The sequence below is a fragment of the Misgurnus anguillicaudatus genome, chromosome 24 (genome assembly GCF_027580225.2).
Source record: "Misgurnus anguillicaudatus chromosome 24, ASM2758022v2, whole genome shotgun sequence".
Lineage (NCBI taxonomy): Eukaryota > Metazoa > Chordata > Actinopteri > Cypriniformes > Cobitidae > Misgurnus > Misgurnus anguillicaudatus.
This window is the reverse complement of record NC_073360.2, coordinates 48,109,614-48,136,041: the sequence shown is the minus strand read 5'-3', so window position 1 is coordinate 48,136,041 and position 26,428 is coordinate 48,109,614. Positions and strand designations below refer to the sequence as shown.

Sequence of the window (26,428 nt, the reverse complement as noted above, 5' to 3'; positions counted from 1 at the left end):
AGAACCGTGATACGAACCGAACCGAGGGTTTTGTGAACCGTGCCACCCCTAATATATATATATATATATATAGATATAGATATAGATACGGTAGGGATAGGAAGCGGATTCAACTGGTTCAGCCGGTGGTCGTTGGTTGGGCATCGGCTAGGCATGACGTTGAAGAACAGCCAGTAGATCAGTGGTGCGATGACCTTCACAGCAACAGGAACTGGGTCTGTTTGTGTCATTGTCCTCGGGCCCGAGGACGAGACAGAGAGACAAAAACAGAGTTCTATTAGCGTAGGGGCCGTTCGCATGTAATGCAAGTGTCATACATTATGGTTGCTTAAGTCAGCTCGGTTCCAGACAGGCTAACTATTGCAATAGTGTATTACCCATATGAGGTATGTGAGTGCTTTGTTCTAGACAAAATAACTACTGCGGGAAAAGTACATTTACTGGACATATTTTATGTGAATGCTTTGTTAAAGAAGAATGTCTTAAGTTTAGATTTAAATTGATCAACTGTGTCTGATACTCGAACATTATTTGGTAAATCATTCCAGAGCTTAGGGGCTATGTAGGAAAAGGATCTACCACCTTTAGACACTTTTGATATTCTAGGGATAATTAAGAGACCCGAATTTTGTGAGCGCAGTTTACGTGGTGGATTGTATTCTGATAGTAGTTCTTTAATATACGAGGGTGCTAGGCTATTTAAGGCTTTGTAGGTAGTTAGTAATATTTTAAATTGTATGCGATATTTAACTGGTAGCCAGTGTAAAGATGCCAGAATTGGACTAATGTGGTCATACTTTTTAGATCGAGTAAGCACTCTTGCGGCGGCGTTTTGAACCAGCTGTAGCTTGTTTACCTGATTTGCATGGCATCCCCCGAGTAACGAGTTACAATAGTCTATTCTAGAGGTCATAAAAGCATGGATAAGCTTTTCTGCATCTGATGCAGACAGCATATGGCGTATTTTTTGAGATATTTCTAAGATGGAAGAATGCTGTGCGGCAGACGTTGGAGATATGACTATCGAAAGATAGATTGCTGTCGAACATTACACCTAAATTCTTAACCGTGGAAGATGGCACCACCGTGCAGCCATCTATGGACAACTTGTAATCTGACATGCTATTTTTGTAGCGATTTGGTTCAATAATAAGTATCTCAGTCTCATTGGAGTTTAGCATAAGAAAGTTATGTGCCATCCAGTCCCTAATATCATTAATGCAGTCTGTTAGCTTAGCAAACTGGTGGGTTTCGCTAGGATGTGACGAGATGTAAAGCTTGGTATCATCCGCATAGCAGTGAAAACTTATGTTATGTTTCCTGATAATGTCTTCTAGAGGTAACATATACAACGAGAATAGGATAGGGCCTAAAACTGATCCCTGTGGTACGCCGAATTTAACCGGGGAGTGATATGACTCTTCCTCATTTACATAAACAAAGTCATAGCGATTGGTTAGATACGATCTAAACCAGGCTAACGCCTGACCACTGATGCCAACATAGTTTTCTAGTCTACTGAGTAAGATTCTGTGATCTATTGTGTCAAAGGCTGCACTAAGGTCTAGTAATATAAGGATTGAGATTTCACCACGATCGGATGTTAATAGGAGGTCATTTGTAACTCTAAGCAGCGCTGTCTCTGTGCTATGATGGGGCCTGAATCCTGATTGGAACTTTTCATATGTATTATTATTCGCTATGAATGTGCGTAGCTGGCTTGCCACTACTTTTTCTAATATTTTAGAGAGAAAAGGTAGGTTTGAGATAGGTCTAAAGTTATTAAGATCTCCCTGGTCAAGGTTTGGTTTTTTAATGAGCGGTCTAATAACTGCTAGTTTGAAGGCTGTTGGAACGTATCCGAATTCTAGGGATGAGTTAAAGATATTTAGTACCGTGTCTGACACTACATGAAATACCCCTTTTAGTAATTTTGTGGGAATGCGGTCTAGTATACAGGACGATGATTTGAATGACATTACTAATTTAGAGAGCTCTTCTATTGTAGTAGGTTTAAATGACTCAAGATGTTCGTATGGTAATCTAGAGGTAAATGTACTATTGGGTATAGTGGTGGCCGCTTGCGTAGTTTTAATGTTTCCCCTAATAAACATAATTTTGTTAGTAAAGAAGTTCATGAAGTCATCACTATTGTGTTGGAGTTTACAATTTGTTTCTGTTTGTTCTTTGTTTCTAGTCAGTTTCGCAACTGTGCTAAATAGAAAACGAGGGTTGTTATGATTTTCTTTAATAAACGTACTGAGATAGGAAGATCTGGCGGTTTTAATAGCCTGTCTGTAGTGTTGAACACTCTCTTTCCATGCTAAACGCCATACCTCTAACTTTGTGCTTCGGTAGTTTCTTTCCATGTTTCTGGCTACTTTTTTAAGGGCTGCAGTATGGTGATCATACCATGGAGCTGGCGTTTTTTCTTTGATTCTCTTTTTTCGAATGGGAGCAACGGCATCCAATGTGCTAGTGCAAACGTTGTTCAGGTTTTCTATTATAATATCCAGATCTTCACCGTTATCTGCTACATGTTTCATTTGAGACAGGTCTGGAAGAGTGCTAATAAAGCTATCTTTAGTGGTGGAAATTATTGTTCTGGCTAATCTGTAGCATGTTGTAGACTGAGGGGTCCTATCTAGAAGTATCGTGTAAGACACAAGGCAATGGTCTGAAATGGCATCGCTCTGGGGTGATATTTCGATATCATTAATATTGAGTCCGAGTGACAGAATTAAGTCTAATGTGTGCTTACGAGTATGCGTTGGCCCCGATACGTTTTGTTTAATACCGAGAGAATTAAGAACATCCATAAACGCACGTCCTAATGCATCTTTTGGGTTATCCACATGAATATTAAAATCACCAACAATAAGAGCTTTATCTACCGTGACTGTGAGTTCAGATAGGAAGTCGGCTATTTCTTTAAGAAAATCTGTGTGGTGGCCCGGAGGCCTATATATGGTAGCTAAGATGAACGAAAGCTGTTTGTTGTTACGATCAGTTATTTCCATATTTAACAGTATTATTTCGAACGAATTAAATTTTAATTCAGATTTATGGTTTACTTTGAATATTTTGTTGTATATTGTAGCTACACCAACCCCTCTCCCTTTTAGATGAGGAACGTGTTTATAGTAATAGTCTTGTGGGGTGGATTCGTTTAAACTGATGTAATCGTCTGCTTTAAGCCAGGTTTCTGTTAGACAGAGTGCATCTAAGTTTTGGTCTGTAATTATTTCATTGATAATTGGTTCTTTATTGGTAAGCGATCTAATGTTAAGAAGGCCGAATTTTAACATTTGAGTTTCATCTGTTAATGTATTGTGTTCTAATTTTATCTTAATAAGATTTGTGCGAGACGAGGTAAACGGTGCTCTGTATTTATTTGTTCGAGGAACAGACACAGTAGAGATGTGTTGGTACTCTGGTAAAAAATGCTCTATGTGCTGGGATATATGTGATCTTGACATGTCAAGGCAGCTAACAGACTGATGGGTAAGCCGATCTGTCTGTTTCCTGACCTGGGCCCTGGATAGTCAGACAATATCAAAAGTAAGATACTCACCTTAGCGCTGGTACAGGCACCCAGGAAGAAGGCATAGTTGAGTGGTCCAACGAAGAACTTACTTGTTGTTTATTCTGCCCTCAGGAGGAACGAGGCACGGAAAGTCCTTATAAGCAGGAGGTGGGCCGTGGACGAAGGAGCTCCGCCCGGCCCTTGCCCTGTTGTCCCCTGGCCCCGCAGAAGAGGCTTCTCCCCTCCAACGTCCCTGGCCCCGTAGTATTCCCTCTGAGGGCGAGAAGCGAGACTGTTTTTAGATTCCCTTTCCCCAGTTCCCACTCTAGTTTTAAATAATTTAAATAAAGTTGATTGTTTTTAAAGTACTTATCTCTTGTTGCTTGGTCATTGGGGTGCTTTTGGGGACCTCCTCGAGGTGGAACTTGGGAAGGAGCGAGACGCACACAGTTGGTGGTCCGCTCCGACCTGTCACACTTACCAAGCGGTTGTGGTGTGAAAACGGAGAGCTGGGTGAAACTACGTCTGGTAACAACAGAAGAGGATATTTACTGGGCGAAGAGAGAAAGAGGATATATATATCATTGGGCTGAGTATACTGAAACTTCCTTGTTTTGGACGAAATGACATGCATGCTTCATAGATGTGTTTATATGACAGTAGGATGAATGCTTACCAGATCACGTGCAGACTGAAGAGAAACCAGCCAGCTTGAAGGCGAAGGAAACGAAGGAGAGAGTGTTATCATTCACTATGAGTACAAGGAGTCTAAAATTTGGATATTATTGTGGAAAGTGTACTACTCAACGTGTGTTGTGAGTCCCCAGCAAACTGAATAGCGACCCTATCATGGAGCAGAGTGGTGGGTGAGCCGGGAAACATATAAATATTGGGAGGAAAGGCAGTCGCGGCAGCTAGTCTATTTACTGGTTTTTCACCATTTACAACGCCCAATCGGTTTCCAAGCAAGTTCTATGAAGACTGTGGCCTGACCTTATCTTTTCACTTAAAGTGTGTGGAGTGCTGTGGGTGAGTCCTTGACTTTGCTGAATGTGTGTGCACTTGACGTATTGTAGTGGAATGCTGTGCTTATGTTGTCAGAAGCCATTATAGGTTGGAATTTGCAGAGGGAGAACCAACAACCGTGAGGCTGGTGAAACGCTTCTTCAATTATATGCTGCCCAGCGACACTGTGCGGAGACAACTGAGGAAAGTTGTGTTGCTGTCTAAGCACGGTGTGGTTTAACTTTTCCTGTTGCGGAGCCTCTTCAAAAGTGCGCCCCTGTCTAGATCTCTGGAACCAAATATAAAAGAGAGGAGAGGGCAGCGTTCGGCTCGACTGCGACAGTGTTGAATTCCCCCGTTGCACCAGGAGCCTCTGAGAAAGGCCCGTGTGAAGACGCCTTACCACGAAAGCTCTGTGAGTAAACCTATCTACTGTATACCTGTTGGTCCATCATAAGCCCACCGCCCACGAGTAGCATTTGAGGTAGAAGTTTCCGAGGAGACCCTGAAGAGTCAAGGGTACAAGTTTCCAGTCACCTGTGTTATACTTACCACTGTGTTTCAGCCATGAGTCCTCCAAAGGAGAAAACTACGAGCCCAGTTACCTGAGAAGAACCTACCGTATCCACTGCTAACAGCCACCTGTAAGAGAGAAAAGTTACAGTTATCTGTGAGGTATCAGGTTGTGTTTCAGCCCCGAACCCTCTAAAGGAGGAAATTACGAGCCCAGTTACCTGAGAAGTACTTACCGTATCCACTGCTACCAGCCATCTGTAAGAGAGAAAGGTTACAGTTATCAGTAAAGTGTTATTCTGTGTTGCAGCCACGAACCCTCTAAAGGAGGAAGTTACGAGTACAGTTACCTGAGAAGTACTTACCGTATCCACTGCTACCAGCCGCCTGTAAGAGAAAAAAGTTACAGTTATCTGTGAAGTATCAGTTTGTGTTTCAGCCCCGAACCCTCTAAAGGAGGAAACTACGAGCCCAGTTACCTAAGAAGTACTTACCGTATCCACTGCTACCAGCCATCTGTAAGAGAGAAAGGTTACAGTTATCAGTAAAGTGTTATTCTGTGTTGCAGCCACGAACCCTCTAAAGGAGGAAGTTACGAGTCCAGTTACCTGAGAAGTACTTACCGTATCCACTGCTACCAGCCGCCTGTAAGAGAGAAAAGTTACAGTTATCTGTGAAGTATCAGTTTGTGTTTCAGCCCCGAACCCTCTAAAGGAGGAAACTACGAGCCCAGTTACCTGAGAAGTACTTACCGTATCCACTGCTACCAGCCATCTGTAAGAGAGAAAGGTTACAGTTATCAGTAAAGTGTTATTCTGTGTTGCAGCCACGAACCCTCTAAAGGAGGAAACTACGAGCCCAGTTACCTGAGAAGTACCTACCGTGCCCGCTGCTACCAGGTACCTGTAAGAGACAAAAGTCTCAGTTATCTGTAAAGTATCATTCTGTGTTACAGCCCCGACCTGTGACACGGACGTTGCCTTTTTTGTCCCTCATCTGTAAGCGTAATTTGAATTCTTCTTCACGCAGACACCATACGTCATCTGCGCATTCACATGCGCTCAACTCCTGTCTGTAAACAGCGAGAATGGCAAACTTTTCTGCTGAATTGACAACCAGCACAGGAGCCATAAAACGAAACACATCTATTATAACAACAACAGCAAAAACAGCCTGGATCAGCAAAGAGCAAAAACCCAAATGATTATCGGTAACTTTACTGCTTTACCACGAGATGCAAACAGCTGCAGGAGGCAAAGAGTCTGAAAGAGTCGTTGGACTGTTCATGTTGGTAAGGTACGCAATATGTTTGTATTGAGATAGATTCAGATATTCTACTTTGATGAAACATTGTGTTGCTTATGAAATTTGTGTTCGTTTACGGATTAGCGTAACGATATAGGTACTACGTCTACACAACCGAATGTGTGCTTTAACTAATTCTGATGTAAACCAGTTGTTTATGTTGATTATTTTGGAAATGTTATTCACTTTGTACTGCAAAGTTTTCTCACTGGTGAATGAGACATGAGATGTGACCGTCTGATCTGTGCGTGTTCATGTGTTTTGAAAGAGGCATGACTTTGGATGGCGGGTGGGATTGTGATTTCATTGCTAGTCGGCTACCGTTAGCATTTTTCAAAATGTGATACCCTACCTTTAAATTGACCTTATTTTATAAAGTTTCATTTCCTCAGATAAACATTTGATTGGTTTTCTGTGTTTATAAGATTTAAAAATGATTGCATTGTGATTTTATTTACATTTCATTTAGTGTCTCAATTTTCTTGGAATTGAGGTTTGTTGCGGTGACTGCCAATCAGTCGCTCTCAGAAGTTGTTGGCAAATGCTGTTTGACTCGTGCACCAATAATAAGGTCCACATTTTGATGCTCATGTTGTGTATTTACGACATGTGAATTGACCTTTCTGTGTTGCCATACCCCCTTTTGTATGCTTGTAATTCTATTGATGGATTAGCCCGGCGGTTGCCTGGGAAACGTGTTGAGAAAATAAAGCAGCTCGAGTTAATGTACCCTCTCGCCTCTCGTGTGTTTTAATATATATAAGAAACAAATCAACCTCAGATAAGCCATGTTATCGCTGTGGGAAAATGGGGCATCAGCCTGGAGATTGTTGGTGCAAAGACATGAACTGTAGAAATTGTGGCAAGAAAGGTCACATTGAATGTGCCTGCAAAAATAAAAAGACACAATGTAGCAAAAATGCTGGACCGAAAAATAAAAATTACCATAAATTTAAACAAAAACAAGTGAACCAAATGGAATATGCCCATCACACACAGAGTGATTCAGGATCTGAGGAAGATGTTGTGTTATGTGTTTTATCAGTTTTTTAGGAAATTAAAGGGGCTATTGGGTGACTACTCTACTAAATGGGAAACCGGTACAGATGCAAGTGGACACTGGAGCGGCAGTATCACTTGTCTCAGTGACTACATTAAAAGAAACGTTGCCACACCTCACACCTCTGCCCTCCAACATTACACTGAAGACTTATACAGGTGAGATAGTTCCTGTTAAAGGGGTAGTTGAGGTAACAGAGGAACTAAATAGGCAGAAGAGAAAACTACCACTGTACGTGATCGAAGGCAACCACCCAGCTTTGCTAGGTAGAACTTGGCTTGAAAAGATTAAGTTGGATTGGCAAGAGGTCAGTTTAGTCAGCGAAAACACAAAACTCCAAGGGATTCTAAATAAGTATTCAGAAGTGTTCAGTGACGAACTTGGAAGTATGAAGGATATTGCAGTGAAACTGACAGTGAAACCAGACAGTCAGCCAAGGTGCTTGAAAGCCAGACCAGTGGCGTACGCCATTAAACCTTAGGTTGAAACTGAATTGGAGAGACTAGTACAAGTGGGAGTACTGTGACCAGTACATACGAGTGAATGGGTCACGCCAATCGTGCCGGTCTTAAAAAAAGATGGGTCCCTTTGACTATGTGGCGACTTTAAGGTCACCATAAATCCGATTTTGACCCCAGAGCAGTATCCTTTGCCTCGTATTGAGGATATATTTTCCAATCTCGCTGGGGTCAACAGTTTAGCAAAATTGGTCTGTGCCAGGCTTACTTACAAATGCATGTGGACCTGGCACTTATAATAATTTGCACCTGAGGACGGCAACTATACGCAATGGCAACACAGGTGGCGGCTGCCCAAAGCCGGCTACTCGGCTGGATCTTAATCCTGGTTCTCGTCACCATGGTCTGCCACACTCAATCTACATTATCCAGTAACAGCGGATCGCATATTACTTATACAAGAGACGCTCTCCTGCTGCTTCGCTTTTCCGGTATCACTGCGGCGGCAGATCCGACGGGGTTGCCGATTGACGTAAGAAGGCCGATAGCGAAAAGACGCCACAGAAGTAGAGGCCATAGGGGCGGTATTCGGCAGCGTCTTCGGTGCCGAGGGAATAGACCTCCCCTGCCAAGAATAATTTTAAGTAACGTAAGATCTTTACAGAAAAAAATCGAGGAGCTCCGTGTAAAATCAAAGGTCTGCTTCGAGTACAGAGAGGCTGGCCTTATGGTGCTTACAGAAACATGGCTGCATCCGGATCTGCCTAGCTCGCTGTTTGAGATTGACGGTTTCTCTCTGGTTCGAGCAGATCGTTCGGCAGCATCAGGCAAGAACCGAGGTGGGGGTGTCTACTTGTTTGTGAATGAAGGTTGGTGCACCCAGTTCACGGTAAGATCTACTGTATGCAACAGCGACATTGAATTTCTCTGTCTGAGTATGAGACCATTTTATTTACCAAGGGAATTTGGAAATATCATCATATGTGGGGTTTATATTCCACCTTCTGGTAATGCAGCAAAAGCAGCGGAGCAAATTTATGACTGTGTCCAACAACAACTTCAACACACACCTAGTGCCCCCGTATTTATATTAGGGGATTTTAACCATTGTAAACTGGAACTGCTACTTCCTGGCTTTGAGCAATATGGTAAATGTCCCACAAGAGACAACAAGACCTTAGACAAATGTTATGGGAACATCAAAAGGGCTTATGTGGCAAAGCCAAGGCCTCCGCTAGCAAGTTCTGATCATAACACAGTTCATCTAATTCCAATGTACAAGACATTCTTGAAAAGCTCCAAACCTGTTGTTAAAAATGTACAGGTGTGGTCAGATAACAGCATTGAATCCTTGAAAGGCTGTTTTTTTATGTTCTGACTGGGACATTTTTAATAGTTCTGATTAAGATGAAACCACAGAAGTGATAACTGACTATGTCAACTTTTGTACGGACAATGTGATCATTAAAAAGCAGGTTACTATTTATCCGAACAACAAGGTCTATATCACTAAGGAGATAAAGTATTGCATTAATAAGAAAAAGACTGCCTTTAGAAACAATGATCGTGTAGCTTTAAAATCTGTTCAGAAAGAACTGAACCTGCTGCTAAGATCAGCAAGGAAAAAACAAAAAAATATTTTAGAAGATAATTTTTATAAATCAAACTCAAAAATAATGTGGAACTCGATAAAAAATATAACTAATATGCAATCAGTAAAAAAGGTGTCTTTCATTGGTGATGACACACAAAAAGCAGATGATCTGAACAATTTCTTTTTAAGGTTTGATACTCATAATTATGACAAGGAATGCATGAATGAATTGAGTTCTATAAATACTCCTGATCATGGGGATAACAGGCTGATAATTGACTCTACTCTTGTTCAGTCACTGTTTAAACACATGTGTCCTAGGAAAACAGCTGGGCCGGATGGTATTTCCTCTAAATTACTACAAGTTTGTGCAGAGGAATTGTCTCCGGTCTGGTGTTCTATATTTCAAAGGTCTATTGACTCTAAAGAAGTTCCAGCTATCTGGAAAAAGTCTCTTATTATTCCTGTACCTAAAACTTCTCACCCCCGGGAGAACAATGATTTTAGACCAATTGCACTCACGTCTACAGTGATGAAGTGTTTTGAAAGATGTATGGTATCATTGTTGAGAGCAGAGGTTAATGACCAATTAGATCAACTTCAGTTTGCCTATAGGAAAGGTAGAGGCACAGGTGATGCTATCAATAGTTTGATGCATCTGGTTTTAAATCACCTGGAGGATCCTAATGCTTATGCTCGACTACTTTTTATCGATTTTAGTTCCGCATTTAATACTATTCAATCACATGTTTTAATCTCAAAATTAAAGCAACTGGACGTGAATCCTTCAATCATACAATGGTACTACGCCTTCTTAACAGATAGAACTCAGAGAGTCAAAGTAAACAACAGTCTGTCTCAAGTAAAATTCTGTAGTGCTGGTGTCCCACAAGGCTGTGTTAGTTCACCAGTTCTTTTTACACTGTACACTAATGAGTGCTCTAACAGGCACCCACAGAATTACATCTTGAAGTACTCTGATGACACAGCTATTTTAAGTTTACTGAAAAAGCAAGACTCCCCTTCTATCTATTTCTCTGAGATCACATCATTTATTGATTGGTGTGATGTTAATTTTCTAAAAGTAAACACTAAGAAAACAGAGGAGATCATTTTTGATCCTAAGAATGTTGGTGATCATACGCCTATATATGTACATAATGCGGAAATTGCACAGGTGCAATCTTATAAGTATCTAGGCGTACACATAGACAAATCTCTAACTTGGGACACACATGTTCACTAGGTCTGTGAACGACTTTCACAAAGACTATATTTCTTGCGCAGACTGTGGTTTTATGGCGTTGACAGGAAAATTCTGATGATTTTTTACCAGTCTGTATTAGAAAGTGTCATCAGGTATGGTTTGTCTACCTGGTACGGAACTCTTAATGTCAAATCTAAAGTGAAGATGCAAGGTATTGTACGAACTGCAATGAAAATGATAGGACAAAAAGACTACACCAGTATCCAGTCTCTTTATGAATTATGTACATTGAAGGAGGCCAAAAGAATTTTAAGTGACCCATCACATATACTTTATCCCTGCTTTGAAGTGTTACCCTCTGGTAGAAGGTATAGGATTCCTCGCTGCAAACTGAACCGTTTTAAGAACTTGCTTGTGCCAGTATCTATTAGACTGCTGAATATGGAGAAGTGATGCATTTTAATCTTTTACGATGTTATATAGACATGAATTCCTTCTGTATGCATAGTGTTGTCAGAATCTTTTTAATATTTCTATTTTAATGTATTGTGTGGTTTGTGTAGATCAGGTGATAAGAATGTTGATTTAAGTCTACTCCAAATTTCCCTATTAGGGACAATAAAGTATATTTCATTTCAAATTCACAAAAATTCCTTACCACTGTGACACATAAGGGGATGTACCAATACCAACGTCTCCCTTTTGGAATTTCCTCGGCACCAGCTCTGTTCCAAAGAGCAATGGACCAGATTCTCAGTGGGCTGACCGGGGTGTAATGCTACCTTGATGACTTGCTGATCACCGGAAAGGATGAGCAAGAGCATTTAAGTAATGTGGAAGCTACCTTACAGAGACTGCAGAATTTTGGACTGAAGGTCAGGAAGGACAAGTGTGAGTTTTTCAGCTCTTCCGTTGAATATTTGGGTCACGTGATTGATAGTTCTGGACTCCACAAGGCACCCTCAAATGTGAAGGCAATAGTAGAAGCGCCAGCTCCACAAAATGTGAGTCAGCTTCTGTCTTTTTTGGGGCTGTTGACCTATTATGCGAAATTTGTACCAAATTTAGCCAACAGATTGAAACCGTTACATGAGCTACTGAACAAATCCAGTAAGTGGGAATGGACCAAACAATGTGAAAAATCTTTCAATGAGGTAAAAACTGCCTTAGCCCAGTCTGAAGCTCTCACTCACTTCAACTCTGCGCTGCCTGTACAGCTGGCATGTGATGCTTCGCCATACGGCGTGGGGGCGGTAGTGTCACCCATTATGCCATCGGGTGAGGAAAAACCCATTGCTTTCGCGTTACGAACTTTAAGTACGGTGGAACGTAACTATGCCCAAATCGAGCGTGAGGCACTTGCTATAGTGTTTGAAGAAATGGTGGGTGAAGAAATTTCATCAATTTTTATTTGGAAGACGATTTACGCTTCTAACTGATCACAAACCTCTTACTTCTATCTTCAGCCCAGAGGCAGGTGTTCCTTCACTGGCAGCTGCTAGAATGCAGCGATGGGCCATCAGTATGATATAAAATACAGAAGATCGGAAGGTCATGCAAATGCTGATGGGCTCTCCCGACTTCTGTTGCCCACTTCACATCCAGAACCAGCACAAGCAGAAATTTTCTACTTCAAAGAGGTGGATAATTCCCCCGTAACAACAGCTCAGGTTCTGACCCAGTGATGTCTAAAGTGTGGGACCTTGTACTCAGAGGTGAAGTAGGAGAGATGTCCCCTCTGCTAAGGCCGTATTTGACCAGAAGAAATGAGTTGACAGTAGAATCTGGATGTTTATTGTGGGGCGCTAGGGTCATTATTCCACCGCCCTTAAGACAACGAGTATTGGACGAACTGCATTCAGGACACTGTGGAATAGTTAGGATGAAGGAAATCGCCCGTAGCTATCTTTGGTGGCCAGGAGTGGACTCTGAGATTGAGGAAAAAGCAAAAATGTGCAGTGCATGTCAAAAACTGAGAAATACTCCTCAACCAGCACGCTACACCCCTGGCAATGGCCTGAGGAACCATGTGTGAGAGTCCATATTGATTTTGCAGGGCCCGTCGAAGACCATATGTTTTTAGTTCTTCATGATGCCCACAGCAAATGGCCAGAGGTTGAGGTAATGAAAAACACATCTTTATTGAAAACTGTGGAAGCCCTACGTTCAATTTTTGGTCGTTTTGGCCTGCCACAGCAACTTGTCAGTGACAATGGTCCACAGTTGGTCTCGGAGGAGTTTGAGGTTTTCCTGAAGGTCAACGGAATTCAGCACATACGATCAGCACCTTATCATCCGTCCACGAATGGCCTTGCTGAGCGTTTTGTCCAGACGCTGAAGCAGGCTCTCAAGTCAACGCTGGGTAAGGGTTCACTAAAACAGCGCCTCAACACTTTTCTACTGTCCTATCGAAATACCCCTCATGCCACCACCAGGGTATCTCCTGCCTTTGCTATGTTTAAAAGACAGCTTCGCACTCGTTTGGATTTGTTGAAACCTCGAAAAACACAGCAGACTGTTCGAGCACAACAAAACCTGCAGAGGGGTCAAAAGCAAAACATCGTTGTTTCAGACCGGGAGACAAAGTGTTGGCTCGTAACTACGGGAAAGGTGTCAAATGGCTGCCATCAACGATGATCGCACAAACAGGGCCTGTGTCGTACACTGTGGAACTTGTGGGTAGTCATCTAATATGGAGAAGACATGTAGACCAATTACCAGCTGCTATTGCAAGTGACAATTCTAGAGAACAAGTAACAATGGCTCCTTACCTGGAAATTGCTCCAGAATACCATCATATGTCTGAGAATTCTACACCACTTCCTGAAAATTCATCGACTAAGACTATGCCTTGTCCAATTAAAGAGACTGTTCCAGGTGTAAGTCCGTCAGTGCCCCTATCCAAGCAAACCCCTGTAAAAGAAACTGTAGCTGTGGATGTACCTATAGTTCGGCCTTATCCTAAAGGAGAGCGGTGACCTCCAAATAGACTTACACTCTAGATAGGGACCAACCCACAAGGATGGGGCAGAATAATCCCCAGGGGTTTGTCCGGTAATAAAGGTAGTCTACCCTCTTTCCCTAGTTAAAAAAAGTTTTCTTCTCAATAATGCATACTTACGAGATATATCGAAGTTCCAAGAAAAACAAAATGTAAAAAAAAGTTAATAACAGTTAATGTATACTTTATTTTTCTTACTACCTTGAAATTTAGGGGGGAGGAATATGCTGTGTATTTACGACATGTGAATTGACCTTTCTGTGTTGCCATACCCCCTTTTGTATGCTTGTAATTCTATTGGTGGATTAGCCCGGCGGTTGCCTGGGAAACGTGTTGAGAAAATAAAGCAGCTCGAGTTAATGTGCGCTCTCGCCTCTCGTGTGTTTTAATATATATAGAAACATATATATAACACTCATGTTTTAAATTTTGTTTATTCACATATGGTTTTAATATTAAAACGAGTTACAAAGTCACAAATTCATACAGATCTTACATATGGCTTTCCAATAAATTTCCAATACAATGCACCAGTCTAAACTGGTATGTTCATTACCAGCACCTGTGCAGCATTTCCTCTGTGCCTATTTTGCACATTTTCCATCTCAATATCCACCTAGTGTTCAAAATAAAAAGAACACCATATATGACTCTTACAAGGTTTGTACACTGTATATATCAGCAACTGTAAAGCCACATGTGAGAAATGAACATTGAGAGATGTATTTGATTGTTTTATTGTTGATTCAGCGTCATGTCTTCCTTAAGTTGTGCTTGTTATGCATTAAGGCAAAAATAATCAATCCCTTTTCCCATCTGTAGTGTTTAAAACGTTCTTTGATCGTTTTTATGATTGTTTGAAGAGTTTCTCATCTGAGGAGGAAGTTATTATCATGGTCAAGGATCTCAATGCTGTGTTTTTGCTCAACTAATGGGATCAGATAATCATAAAAAAGTCCTGCACTCATATCCTGAAGAACACAAAAGCAAAGATGTCCAATATTTGGATTTAGAGATAAATGAGCTGCGAGTCTTCAATGTTGTGCTGAACTTGAACACATTTCAGTTTAAGATGAAGTTAAAAACCCCAACAGTGTAGAAGAAGAGGAATCTTGTCAGTATTTACTTCAGTTTATGATCCTATGTGTTTAGAAGCATCAGGACTGTTCCCTATTTATGTGTTCAGTTAATGTATTCACTACAGGATATCGATGAAGACTCAGGGAGACAGTATCAAATTGAGGTAATTTACTTCCTTTCAAGGTATTAATAACAACAGCACGGTATGGCATACAGGGTTAAACTTCAACAGAAGATAGGTACAAGTAGGTTTGAGTGTTCTAAACAAAACACAATAAATGAATTATTAGTAACTGCAACAGAGCACATTTAAGATAACAAATACGGTAAGTATAATTCACCAATCAACAGCTTCAGCATGACTGGTCCATTAAACAGAATTAACTCAAAAGTCCATACCTTTAGTGCTTAAGTAGCTGGTCAAACAACTTATCATATTGATAAACTTAAACATCTAATTACAAGTGCCATAAGTAATTTTAGGTCTAGATTTAACAACTGAAATACTCACATTTCTTCATTGACACAAACTGACTGAAACTACTTCATGTATCACCAGGAAATTTAGGCAAAATGCAGGAACCAAGGACATAACATCTTAACCCTCCATGCGGTTCAGCCATTTTTTATTCTACAATGTGAAATGAGGCTGCTGCAACTTAGATTCACAAGAATATACTGCCCTCTACTGGACAGTTGAAATAACATCCAACTATATACACAATTAACTCAAGGCCTTTAATACAGCCGCCCCTATATTTAGGCACTAAATTTGTACCTGAAAAGGCCTGTTATTAAGAAGTGACTGTATCATCAGGAATCGAAGGCAGTACAATCATTCTGGCAACAGGTCGAATATATGATCGATCTTTGATTAGTATTTCTGCAGTTCTGATCTGCCCATCTGCACTTGGCATGACTTTAGTGACAACGTTGCCAACAGCTATGTTCTCCACTTTATCTTGCCATTTAGCACGGGTTTGTAAATTAGGCAAGTAGTATCTTATGAATGAGGCCCAGAACAAGTCGGTGAGGACCTGGCTTTGACGCCATCGTTTCCGACTGATCATTTCACTCTGAGGATATACAACTTGTGGGAGTGAGCCATCCGGCCGCCCCATAAGAAGATGATTTGGGGTGACAGGATCGATGTCCGAAACATCAGAGGAAACATAGCCAAGAGGTTTGGAATTAAGTATTCCCTCGACTTCGACTAATACAGTTCTGAGGACCACTTCCGTTACAGACTGAGCACCAACAGAGGCATACAGAGCTGATTTTACAGATCTGATTTCCCGTTCCCATGCTCCTCCGAAATGAGGAGCACCAGGGGGGTTGAAATGGAAGTGGATTTTCTGCTTAGCCAGATTTTGTTGGAGCTCAGATGACATCTGCTTGAAAGCATCATACAACTCCCGCTCTCCTCCTTTGAAATTGGTCCCTTGATCGGACCACAGTTCAAACGGCGTTCCTCGGCGAGCTACAAATCTCCTAAGTGCCATAAGGAAAGAATCTGTGTCAATACTGGATAGGATGTCTAGGTGAACAGATCGAGTGGTTAAACATTTCCAAATGATTCCCCATCGTTTCTCTACTCTCCTTCCAATCTTGACCGAAAATGGCCCAAAACAATCCATTCCCGTAGAGTGAAAGGCAGGTTTGAACAGTTGAAGTCAAGCTATTGGTAAATCTGACATCTGTGGCGTTTCAGGTTTGGCTCTCCATATGCGACAATCTGTGCATTTGAATTGGTGATGCCGGATGGCTTCTCGTCCTCGAAGACTCCAGAATTTCCTCCTTATTTCAGCTAGCACTCGTTCTGAGCCGGGATGTTTCAACTGATGGTCATAGTCCTGAATGATGAGTTTGGTAAGGGCATGGCTGGGATCAAGTAAAATTGGGTGTTTAGCTGCTGCATCCAAAGCTTCAGCTTTCCGAAGTCTTCCTCCCACTCTTATAACATCCATGTCCTTATCTAGTTCTGGACTCAGGCTGACTAGTCTACTGCTATGAGGAAGAGGTTTACCCTGTTGTAGACACAGAAATTCCTCAGGGAAACTATGGAGTTGAGATTCCTTCCACTGGAGTTTTTCTGCTTGTACGAAATCATCAGCTGACAATTTTTTCCCACTTTGTGGATCATGTAGTGATTTAGCAGTAGCTTCTAGTAATTCAGTATAGGTTGGAAACTGACTGGCATCAGGAATGGAAGGATTAGGATTCACAACATTGAGGGCACAAAACACAGACTTCCTCAACTCTGATTCCCCATTTGAGGATCTACAAGCAGGATTCTCAGGCCATCTGTCAGGCTGCAGTGATAGAAAGGAGGGACCTTTACTCCATCTGTTTGGTTTGGCTAGTTCTGCAAGTGGTTTACCCCTTGTTAGGTCATCAGCAGGATTTTGAGCCGAGTCTACATACTGCCAATCCTGTGGATCTGTTGTCTCTTGTATTTCAGCAATCCGTGTGCCCACAAAGACTTTGAATCGACAGGAGTCGGAGTGTAACCAGTTCAGCACTGTGGTGGAATCAGACCACAAGGTGAGTTTGCTATAACCTAGGGTAAGTTCCCTTTTCAGGAGTACGGCCAACTGAGCTCCACAGAGCGCGGCACACAGTTCGAGGCGAGGAACTGACAATTGTTTTTTAGGTGCTACCCTAGATCGAGGCATTAGGAAGGCCAGCTGTACATTCCCTTGGCTGTCTTGTGTTCTTAGATATGAGACTGCACCATAGGCTCGTTCTGACGCGTCACAGAACACATGGATTTCTCTTGTGACAGAATCATTATCCATGTCTGGAGTCACATAACATCTGGGGAGGGTAATACCGGACAGGTATTGAAGTTCATCCTCCCATTGAAGCCATTTCTGCAGGAGCTCGCCCGGTAGCAGGGGATCATCCCATTCCCTAGGTTTAGCCCACAAGTCCTGAACTAGGATCTTTGCTCTAGTTGTATATGGAAGGATGAATCCTAAAGGATCATATTGGCTAGCCAGGATTCTGTATAAATTGCGCATGGTGGGCAATTTGTACTCCAAAGGGCGGTGCTTGTACCTGATCGTATCAGTGGGGCAATGCCAGTGCAAACCTAAAGTGGATTCAGAGACTGTTGTTTCTTTATTGGATAGCCAAAGTTCAGTACTAGTTGACTGAGCTTCCTTTGGTAGCTGACTAACTACACTACTTTGGTTTGATGCCCATTGGCGAATTTCAAATCCACCCTTAGCTAGCAGCTTCCTAAGATGATCAACAAAGTTTTCTGCCTCCCCAACTGTGGCCATACTCTGGAGGCAGTTGTCAACATAGAAACTCTTTTGTATAGTGAATTGTAAAGGATCACCCTGCTCTGTACTGTCAAGGACATGTTTCTGTAATGCATAAGAGGCATAACAGGGGCTGCAGGTGGTCCCAAAGGGGAGCACCTGCCACTCATAGACATCCACTTCTCTGTTTCGTTCCATATCTCTCCATATGAATCGAAGGATAGGCTTGTCATGCTCCAACAGGCGGACTTGATGGAACATTCCTTTAATGTCCCCACTCACAGCCACTGAATGTTCCCTGAATCTTATCAAAACTCCCAGGAGAGATGCGCTTAATGTGGGCCCAGGTAACAGTGCTTCATTCAGGTTCATTCCTTTGTATTGAAATGAGCAATTGAAAACCAGTCGATGTTTATCATTATGTGTGACCATATGATGGGGAATAAACCAGCTTTCTCTGCTCTGTGTTGCATTGTCTGAGTTCAGCTTAGCCACATAACCCTCATTGACCAGTTTCTTGATTTCAGCAGAGTAAGCAGCTGAGCGTTCAGGATCTCTTGAGAGGTACTTCTCCGTTTTCCTCAGGTGTGGCATTACTGCTTCTTTGGGGGCATTAAGAAGAGCCATATCAGATCTCCGAAGTAGGGGGGTGGCATACCGCTGAACACCATTTAGGGAAACCCTGGTAGTCTCTTTATCCAAAAGGTCAAGAGCCTCTTTATCCTCTCTAGAGCGAGTGACTTGTTTCTCACTGCGGTAAAGGAGAGTGTCCAGCTCCCATAACTTTGAAACATTCCTCATTAGCTCTGCCTGATGGGATGTCACTGAAGTGAAAAGGGTCTGTTGAGGGTCAAGAGGGTTTAGCAGAAGTTTAGCTGGGCCCTGGAGAGTCCAACCCAGTCTTGTCTTAATGGCAGCTGGTCCTCCAGGAGGTCCCAGGCAGACTGGCTCAACTGGGGTGATTAAATGAGGCTGGTCAGCACCAATCAGCAAGAGAGGGTGAATCTTGTCGAAGGGCTGGATAGGAAGACCTTTAAGATGTTTATATTTGGTGGCAAGAGCCTCCATAGGATATGACTGGGGTGCTAGCCCTAGCTGCTTTGCTGTGAAGGCATGCTTTATGTGGTAGGTTTTGTGAGGCTGTGTCGCTGGTGATATACTGAAGGACACCGTTGAACCTTGTAGTACTGAGACATTTGATGTATAGTCCGGATGGACAACTCCTCCTCTTTGCCTTTTAGATTCAATTTCTCAGCAGCAGCGAACAACAGGATACTCCGCTCGGACCCATCATCAAGTACTGCATAGGTATCCAGTGTGTAGTTCTTATGTCTCAGCAGAACCTTGACTACCTTTAGCAGAACACGGCTATCTGTTCCAGGTCTGTCTAAGTACAGGGTTCCGGCTGTGGAGCTTGGAATCGCTCCGGTATCCTGATTTGGTTTATAATTTATGTCATGGAGTATTAGCAGATGTTTGCCTCTACATTTGTTGCAGGGTTTTTTAAGATTGCACTGAGCAGCCAAATGGGACCTTCCACATTTCCAACAGAGCTTATTCGTTTGAATCCACTGTTTGACCTGTTCAGTTGTAAGCTGCTGAAAATTAGGGCACTGACTGAGGAAATGATCCGTGTTCTCACAGTAGGGACAGTAGGCTTTGGCTTTCCCTGGGTTCTCTGTACTCATAATGGGTTTAAATGGAGGTACAGTGGTACTTGTGGAGGCACTGCTTACTCCATGCAAAACAGTAGCTGGCCTTACATTTGGATCTCTTCGTTTCTCCATTCTTTGTTTTGGCCATCCTCTTGACTGAACATCCCCTATTATATCACTGCTATGGCACCATACTTCAGCTTGCAACCATCTTGAGAACTCCACTAGGGTAAAGTCTGCGTCCGGCCTATGTAGCATTTGTCTTCTGAAAGCAGCTCTTAAATCAGATGGCAGTTTGGTCAGCAAACGTACTACATGGGAGCTGCATCTCAGTTCAGCATCCCCAGATTGGCCTAAAGATTTCAGTAACCCTACAAGGGCTTGAATTTGTAATGCAAACCTTTCAAAGGATGCAGGGTCCCCTGGTCGTACATTTGGTGCATCCATGACACTGGCGATCTTACTTAATGCGAGTTGATGGGGCTTACCGAATTTCTCAGTAAGTGCTGCCATGGTATCGGTATAGGGATATAAGGAGTTAAGAAATGAATCTGCAATCAACTTAGCTTCCTCAAGCTGCAAATGATCCACCAAGATTTGATACTTGAACATCTCTGATCCATCCTGAGGCAGTAGATTCTGCAGAGCGAGCTTCAAACGAGCAAACTCAGATGGGTCTCTATGTACTAGGTGAGGTATATTGGGCTTTGGGCCTCTGTATTCTGTAGCTGATTCTTTGTACGGATGGTAAGGACGTTCCAGCCAATCAGGCTCTGCTCTCTGTAGAGGCTGTGACATTGGATAGTAAGGTACAGGCTCAGTGACACTATGAAATCTCTCCGATAGTCCATAAGGCTTGTCAGTAGAATACTGCTCTTCTCTTGAATTTTGCTGTGGTCCAAAGTATTCATAGGCCATAGAAGGTGGTTCACTATAAGGGGGCTGATGGCTGGGCATGTGACCACTAGGAGTTGCAGGCTTAGAAGCAACCTCATGTCTCATCATCTGTAACTGATACATCATCTTATCAAGCATTAACATCATATCATTAGCACTTTGTGCTCCAGGCTGGCACACTCTCTCTTCTCTAACTCCCCCAATCAGATGCTGAGAAACTCTACTGGTGGAGTAATACTGTGGTGACGAGACCACATACGATGGAGTAGTATGAGAGCCAGAGGGTATCGACACATTGTATAAGGTAGGAGGAGCACTAGTACATAATCTGCCTTTCTGTCCACTGTCTGGACCTGACATAGCCCCAACTGGCTGCTGATGACAGGGAGTAGAAGAGGTAGGTAAATTAAATGATGCAGGCCGATACTGAAGCTGATATGGAGGTGCTATGCTTGGTCGGCTTGGAGGTACTGGAATTCGATATGGAACAGAGTCAGATGGTCTTTCTCTTATCTGATCCTTAATCATTTCAGGTAAAGCAGTAAAATCTCGGCCACCCAATGATGCTGGACTTGATAATGGCGTTGGTTCTCTGCTTACAGCTTGAGCTGCCAGCCGTGATGCACTCTCTTTATGGATGTCAGGTTCCTGTTCTTGATTATGCTCATACCGTGCTGTACTTAAGTGTGGACGCTCACTTCTTGCCCGATAAGGCCCATAGTCCACCAGGAAATCATCAAAGTAGGTAGGAGGATGTGTATGGCGTTTTGGCCGCACAGACTCTGGTGTAGCTTCTCTTTGCTGCTTATCAACCATACTGTCACTGTAGTAAATCACATCCGGCTCGAAGGACCATGTTTAGAAGCATCAGGACTGTTCCCTATTTATGTGTTCAGTTAATGTATTCACTACAGGATATCGATGAAGACTCAGGGAGACAGTATCAAATTGAGGTAATTTACTTCCTTTCAAGGTATTAATAACAACAGCACGGTATGGCATACAGGGTTAAACTTCAACAGAAGATAGGTACAAGTAGGTTTGAGTGTTCTAAACAAAACACAATAAATGAATTATTAGTAACTGCAACAGAGCACATTTAAGATAACAAATACGGTAAGTATAATTCACCAATCAACAGCTTCAGCATGACTGGTCCATTAAACAGAATTAACTCAAAAGTCCATACCTTTAGTGCTTAAGTAGCTGGTCAAACAACTTATCATATTGATAAACTTAAACATCTAATTACAAGTGCCATAAGTAATTTTAGGTCTAGATTTAACAACTGAAATACTCACATTTCTTCATTGACACAAACTGACTGAAACTACTTCATGTATCACCAGGAAATTTAGGCAAAATGCAGGAACCAAGGACATAACATCTTAACCCTCCATGCGGTTCAGCCATTTTTTATTCTACAATGTGAAATGAGGCTGCTGCAACTTAGATTCACAAGAATATACTGCCCTCTACTGGACAGTTGAAATAACATCCAACTATATACACAATTAACTCAAGGCCTTTAATACACTATGGGATTTCTTGCTCCTCTTACACTGACTGATAAATCGCTCTTATAGGAAATGTGTAGACAGAAGCTGAGTTAGGATGAAGATTTACCTCCAACACTTCAAAGTCAGATTTAGATAAAGTCACAGATCAGATCCTGTACTGAATAATCAACTCATACGGTTAAGAGGAAGTGATGTCACTATTGTGTCTTCTTATTCAACATCAGATCATACTGAAGATCAGACATCTTTACATCCTTATCTGATTATGAGTCCTGAATAAAAATGAAAGAGAAAGTCAATCAGATATGAGATCATCATCAGTGTCAGATGAAGAGATAGAAAAACAAACTATTAGTGCTGTCAGTCAGTGATAGAAATGAAATCTTCAACATAATAAACCTGTCAACAATCTGTTTATCACATACACATGAGCTACAACAATACAAAAACACATTTCATCTATTTCCTCTGAATATTTGATGTCAATGTAAGAGATGAATGTATTGATATGTATGTAGAATAATATAAAGTTTTATGACAGTAACAAAATGAAGGTGATGCTTATTTTAAAAGTCCTGGAGGTTGACAGTCGTGTAAATAAAGAGAAACAGCATCAACGTCAAAGCTCGACAGAGTTGTGTAAGTGTCCATCAGATTTTAAGAGTTGACTTTCTCTTCTTTTTTCTAATCTTCATCTGTATCATTTATCATCTGTACTTTGTGTTGATCTGTTGTGTATATATTGTGTTTGTGTTGTTATTTCTGTTTGTATTCTGATGATTTGATAAATAATGCTTAAAACATGAAATAAAAACCAAGTTGTTATAAAAAGAGTTTAAGATGAACATCTAGTCAAGTGTGCATAACTATAGAGGTGTCGGCCTATCAAACAAACCCCATTAACAAACATCATATATAATGTGTAAGAAGAGTAAGATCACAGTATTAAATCCCGGAGTTAACAAACTCAACATCACAGTTAGTAAACAGACTCAGACATTGTGTTGAATTCTTATTGTGTTGATCTGACAAAGCATCAAGTGTTGTTCATGTTCACTTCATATTTTCTGTTTGTTGGGTTTAAAGGATACACAGCCTATAACAGCAGCAGATCAATTTACATTTATTTCTAATATTTATATTCTAGTTTTTAAATGACACTGCATGAGTTTACTTTAAACATTTATTTAAATGAGCTCTACTCACCATACTGTCTGTAGTTTATAATGTGGATCATCTTTTAGATCAGAGATCAGCTTCACTCCTGAATCTGTGAGATTATTAAGAGACAGATCCAGTTCTCTCAGGTGTGATGGGTTTGATCTCAGAGCTGAAGTCAGAGCAACACAACCTTCATCTGTGATATTACAACTCCCCAACCTGTAGAGAACAGAGACTTTATGTGAATTGTGCATGTAATGTTCCTCTTTCAATCCCTCAGTAACTGAGACACTGTGTGTTTAAATGTTAAATAAATCCATCACACAGCTGACTATTAGTGTTAGATGTCCTAAACCACATGAACATTTCTTCATAAATCTGTATTGAGTTCATGACTCACACTTGTAATTCTCATCAGGTATTTGATGTAAAATCTTCCTCTATTACAGGAGGAATATCAGCTGGAGATAACATAACTCTGATCTTACATTAAAAGATGTTACAGCATTTAAAGATCAATTTCACTCAATCTATAAAAACATTATTAATGTATGTGTGTCAGTGTCAATGATGGATCAATGTTTTTAATCATCTTTATAAAAACAACACGACGAGGAGAAAAACTCTTCATACACAATAATATCAGCAAAGATTTCATCAAAGAAACACCAAACTACATTTTCTGACATTTTAACAGAGGAGTTTTGTTGCACGTTGTGAAGGAAATTGAAATGAATCGTAACTAATTATAACTAACATGTCTTTTTCTTACAGGTTTGAACATTTGTACTGTATGCTTTTGACAACAAAATGTGTTGAAATAGAGGAAGTATGTGTGGTTAAATGCATAGGCGGAAATCCCGGGGGGGGGGGGGGGCAGGACCCCCCTATCTGAGGGTTGTTCCCCCCCTAAAATATCCTTAAAATATGTGTATTGAAAATAATATAAATGATTTATAATACGTAAAATAGTTGTGTAAGAAGTAAAACAATACAAATGCAAACGGAGCAACAACAAAAAATGTTGTAAACATTTGAATCAGTTTATCCTCATATGTTTTAAAACTGGACTATTTGGACATATAAACATGAACATAAGCAGAAGCAGATAAACGAACAAGAAAACATTTTTATGCGTTCATGCAGAGGTGATGCAGTGCTGAAAGTAACAAATTACATTTACTCACGTTGCTTTAATTGGGTTTTTTTGTGTGTACCTTTACTTTTTTGAGTAGTTTTTAAAATCTGTACTTTTACTTAAGTATGTTTTGTTTAAAGTATTGTATGCTACTTCGATACATTTTAAATCATATCCGTTACTGAGTAAAAAAATAAAATAATAAAGCAAGGTGATAAAGAAGCGCCATGGATGATTGATGGGCGGGGGAATGCACAAAAAGAGCCATGGAGAGAGACGAGACAAGCGCAGGCTAATGCAGACCCTCAATTCAATTCTTATAAAAGAAAGCCCTGGCCATTGACGCAAAGCAATTGTTTCATTCAGGTAGGATTCATGCTCTTGAGTACGGAATTGGCGACGGGGTTTTTACCGCTAATTTGCACAACGCGTTTTTAATACCATGCGCATTATTCTTCGAGGTCTAGCAGCTTCGCGTCAAGTCAAACATAACTTAAGAACGTCTTTGAGAATGTGCAGGTCATTAGACATTGCAAAGAGAGAGAGAGAGAGAGAGAGAGAGAGAGAGAAAAAAGTACAGTATATAGCCATGGCACTGTAGGAAAGGTGGACAAGTTTTGTTTTTGGAGCTGGACCATAAAACAATAAAAAACACATTCTGTGTCTATTTTTGAGAGACCTATTGTCTCTCTACACAGTGGTCACGTATACCCAGGACCTGATCTGTATTTCACCACCTCTCTCTTCTCCTTTAAGGGTTTGGTTACTGGAAATATACTAAACACATGTAACATTGGGTATATCATATGTTGTGATGCTACAAAGGTTTCATCTTCATGTTTGGTGTTGTTTTAAAGGTCATGGTGCGATGGTTAAAAAGGTCTAATTTCTATAATGTTAAGAGAAAGTATATCAAAGTTTAAAACTTAAGACATAATCTGTACTCCTGTGATGGGTGTCAACTCATGAGAAGATCTATATTACAGATGGTTAACAGTCCCATTTGGTGCTCCTTTAGGTCACGAGAACCGACCAACCAAATCCTGTTTTGAGATGTTATTATTCTTTGTCTCGTTCTGTGTATATAAGGTGGCTTGGCAAGAGACTCGGGGAAGCATTCTTTAGCAAGAATCTTCCCCACACTTTATGTGTGTGTATTCAAACATAATGGAAGACATCTTTAACAAGAACCTTCCTAGACCACTTTGTGTGTCTTTAATTGCCAGGTATGAATTGTATTTTGTGAAACGTTCATTTTTCTATGCTGATCTTTTAGTGAATGTTTTGATATATTTTTAATTGATGGATTTGAATAACCAAATTATTGATTTAAGTGTAACCTGCCTGGCAAAATAAATTGTTAATCTTCATTCATTTTAAAATGTGTCTAGTCTTTTCTTGTATTTTAAGTATTTAAGAGAAAGATACCGAAGGGGGCCTAGATTAGGAAAATTACCTCTATTGAAAATATGATGTGTATAATTGCCTCGCTTTATAGGTTGGATGGAGAAATGTCTCAACCTAAACTATAGATGGATCCTCTAATTTTAATGTGTTTTGGAGAAACCTCTGATTTTAATTTAAGTAAGAAGGAGAATGCCTCTACGCCCAGCTGTATGGAACTGCCTTAGCACCTTCAGGATTATAACTTATTCTCTATGTATATTTAAATAATTAAGAGAATGAAAACATAATAATGATAAATATAAATTATGATCAGCATCAGAATAATATTGATAATTTATAAATTGGAGTCAGATTATAATTTAACTACCGAGGTAAAATAAATAAATTAAAACCTAATAAATGGAATTATTATTGTAGAAGCGCTGAGGAAGGAACAAACACGAGACCCCTTCACCTACTCTACTCGCATCCGTCGTTGGGCTGGTGGGTGGTACCTTACAGCACCCATCTCATTATATGCTCATTTATGTATATATTTTAATAAAATAATGTATGTTACCAGCAATACATCAATTACAACCTTACTATAGTGATTGTATTTACTAGCTGCTGAACTCATATTATTTCTGCTT

General features: G+C 40.9%; 3 protein-coding genes across 3 annotated transcripts in view; all 3 read right to left on the bottom strand.

The window, feature by feature from the left end:
* The window catches only part of LOC129437205 (protein NLRC3-like), a 578,808-nt gene that overhangs the window by 507,555 nt on the left and 44,825 nt on the right, over positions 1-26,428 (bottom strand). The gene's annotated exons all lie outside the window — the stretch shown is intronic.
* Positions 14,903-19,086, bottom strand: LOC141361382 (uncharacterized). Its single transcript, XM_073862479.1, has 2 exons — positions 15,261-19,086; positions 14,903-15,009 (listed from the first exon to the last, which is right to left on the bottom strand). The coding sequence occupies exon 1, from the start codon at positions 19,084-19,086 to the stop codon at positions 16,423-16,425; it is 2,664 nt and encodes an 887-aa protein (XP_073718580.1). The 3' UTR covers positions 14,903-15,009; positions 15,261-16,422.
* Positions 19,137-23,463, bottom strand: LOC129450696 (uncharacterized). The gene is made up of 3 exons (XM_073862480.1): positions 23,297-23,463; positions 21,872-22,362; positions 19,137-21,620 (listed from the first exon to the last, which is right to left on the bottom strand). The coding sequence occupies exon 3, from the start codon at positions 21,384-21,386 to the stop codon at positions 19,137-19,139; it is 2,250 nt and encodes a 749-aa protein (XP_073718581.1). The 5' UTR covers positions 21,387-21,620; positions 21,872-22,362; positions 23,297-23,463.

Excerpts from the sequence above, each read along its gene's own strand:
- LOC141361382 (XM_073862479.1), bottom strand. The coding sequence starts at position 19,086 with ATGGAGGCTCTTGCCACCAAATATAAACATCTTAAAGGTCTTCCTATC.
- LOC129450696 (XM_073862480.1), bottom strand. The coding sequence starts at position 21,386 with ATGGTTGATAAGCAGCAAAGAGAAGCTACACCAGAGTCTGTGCGGCCA.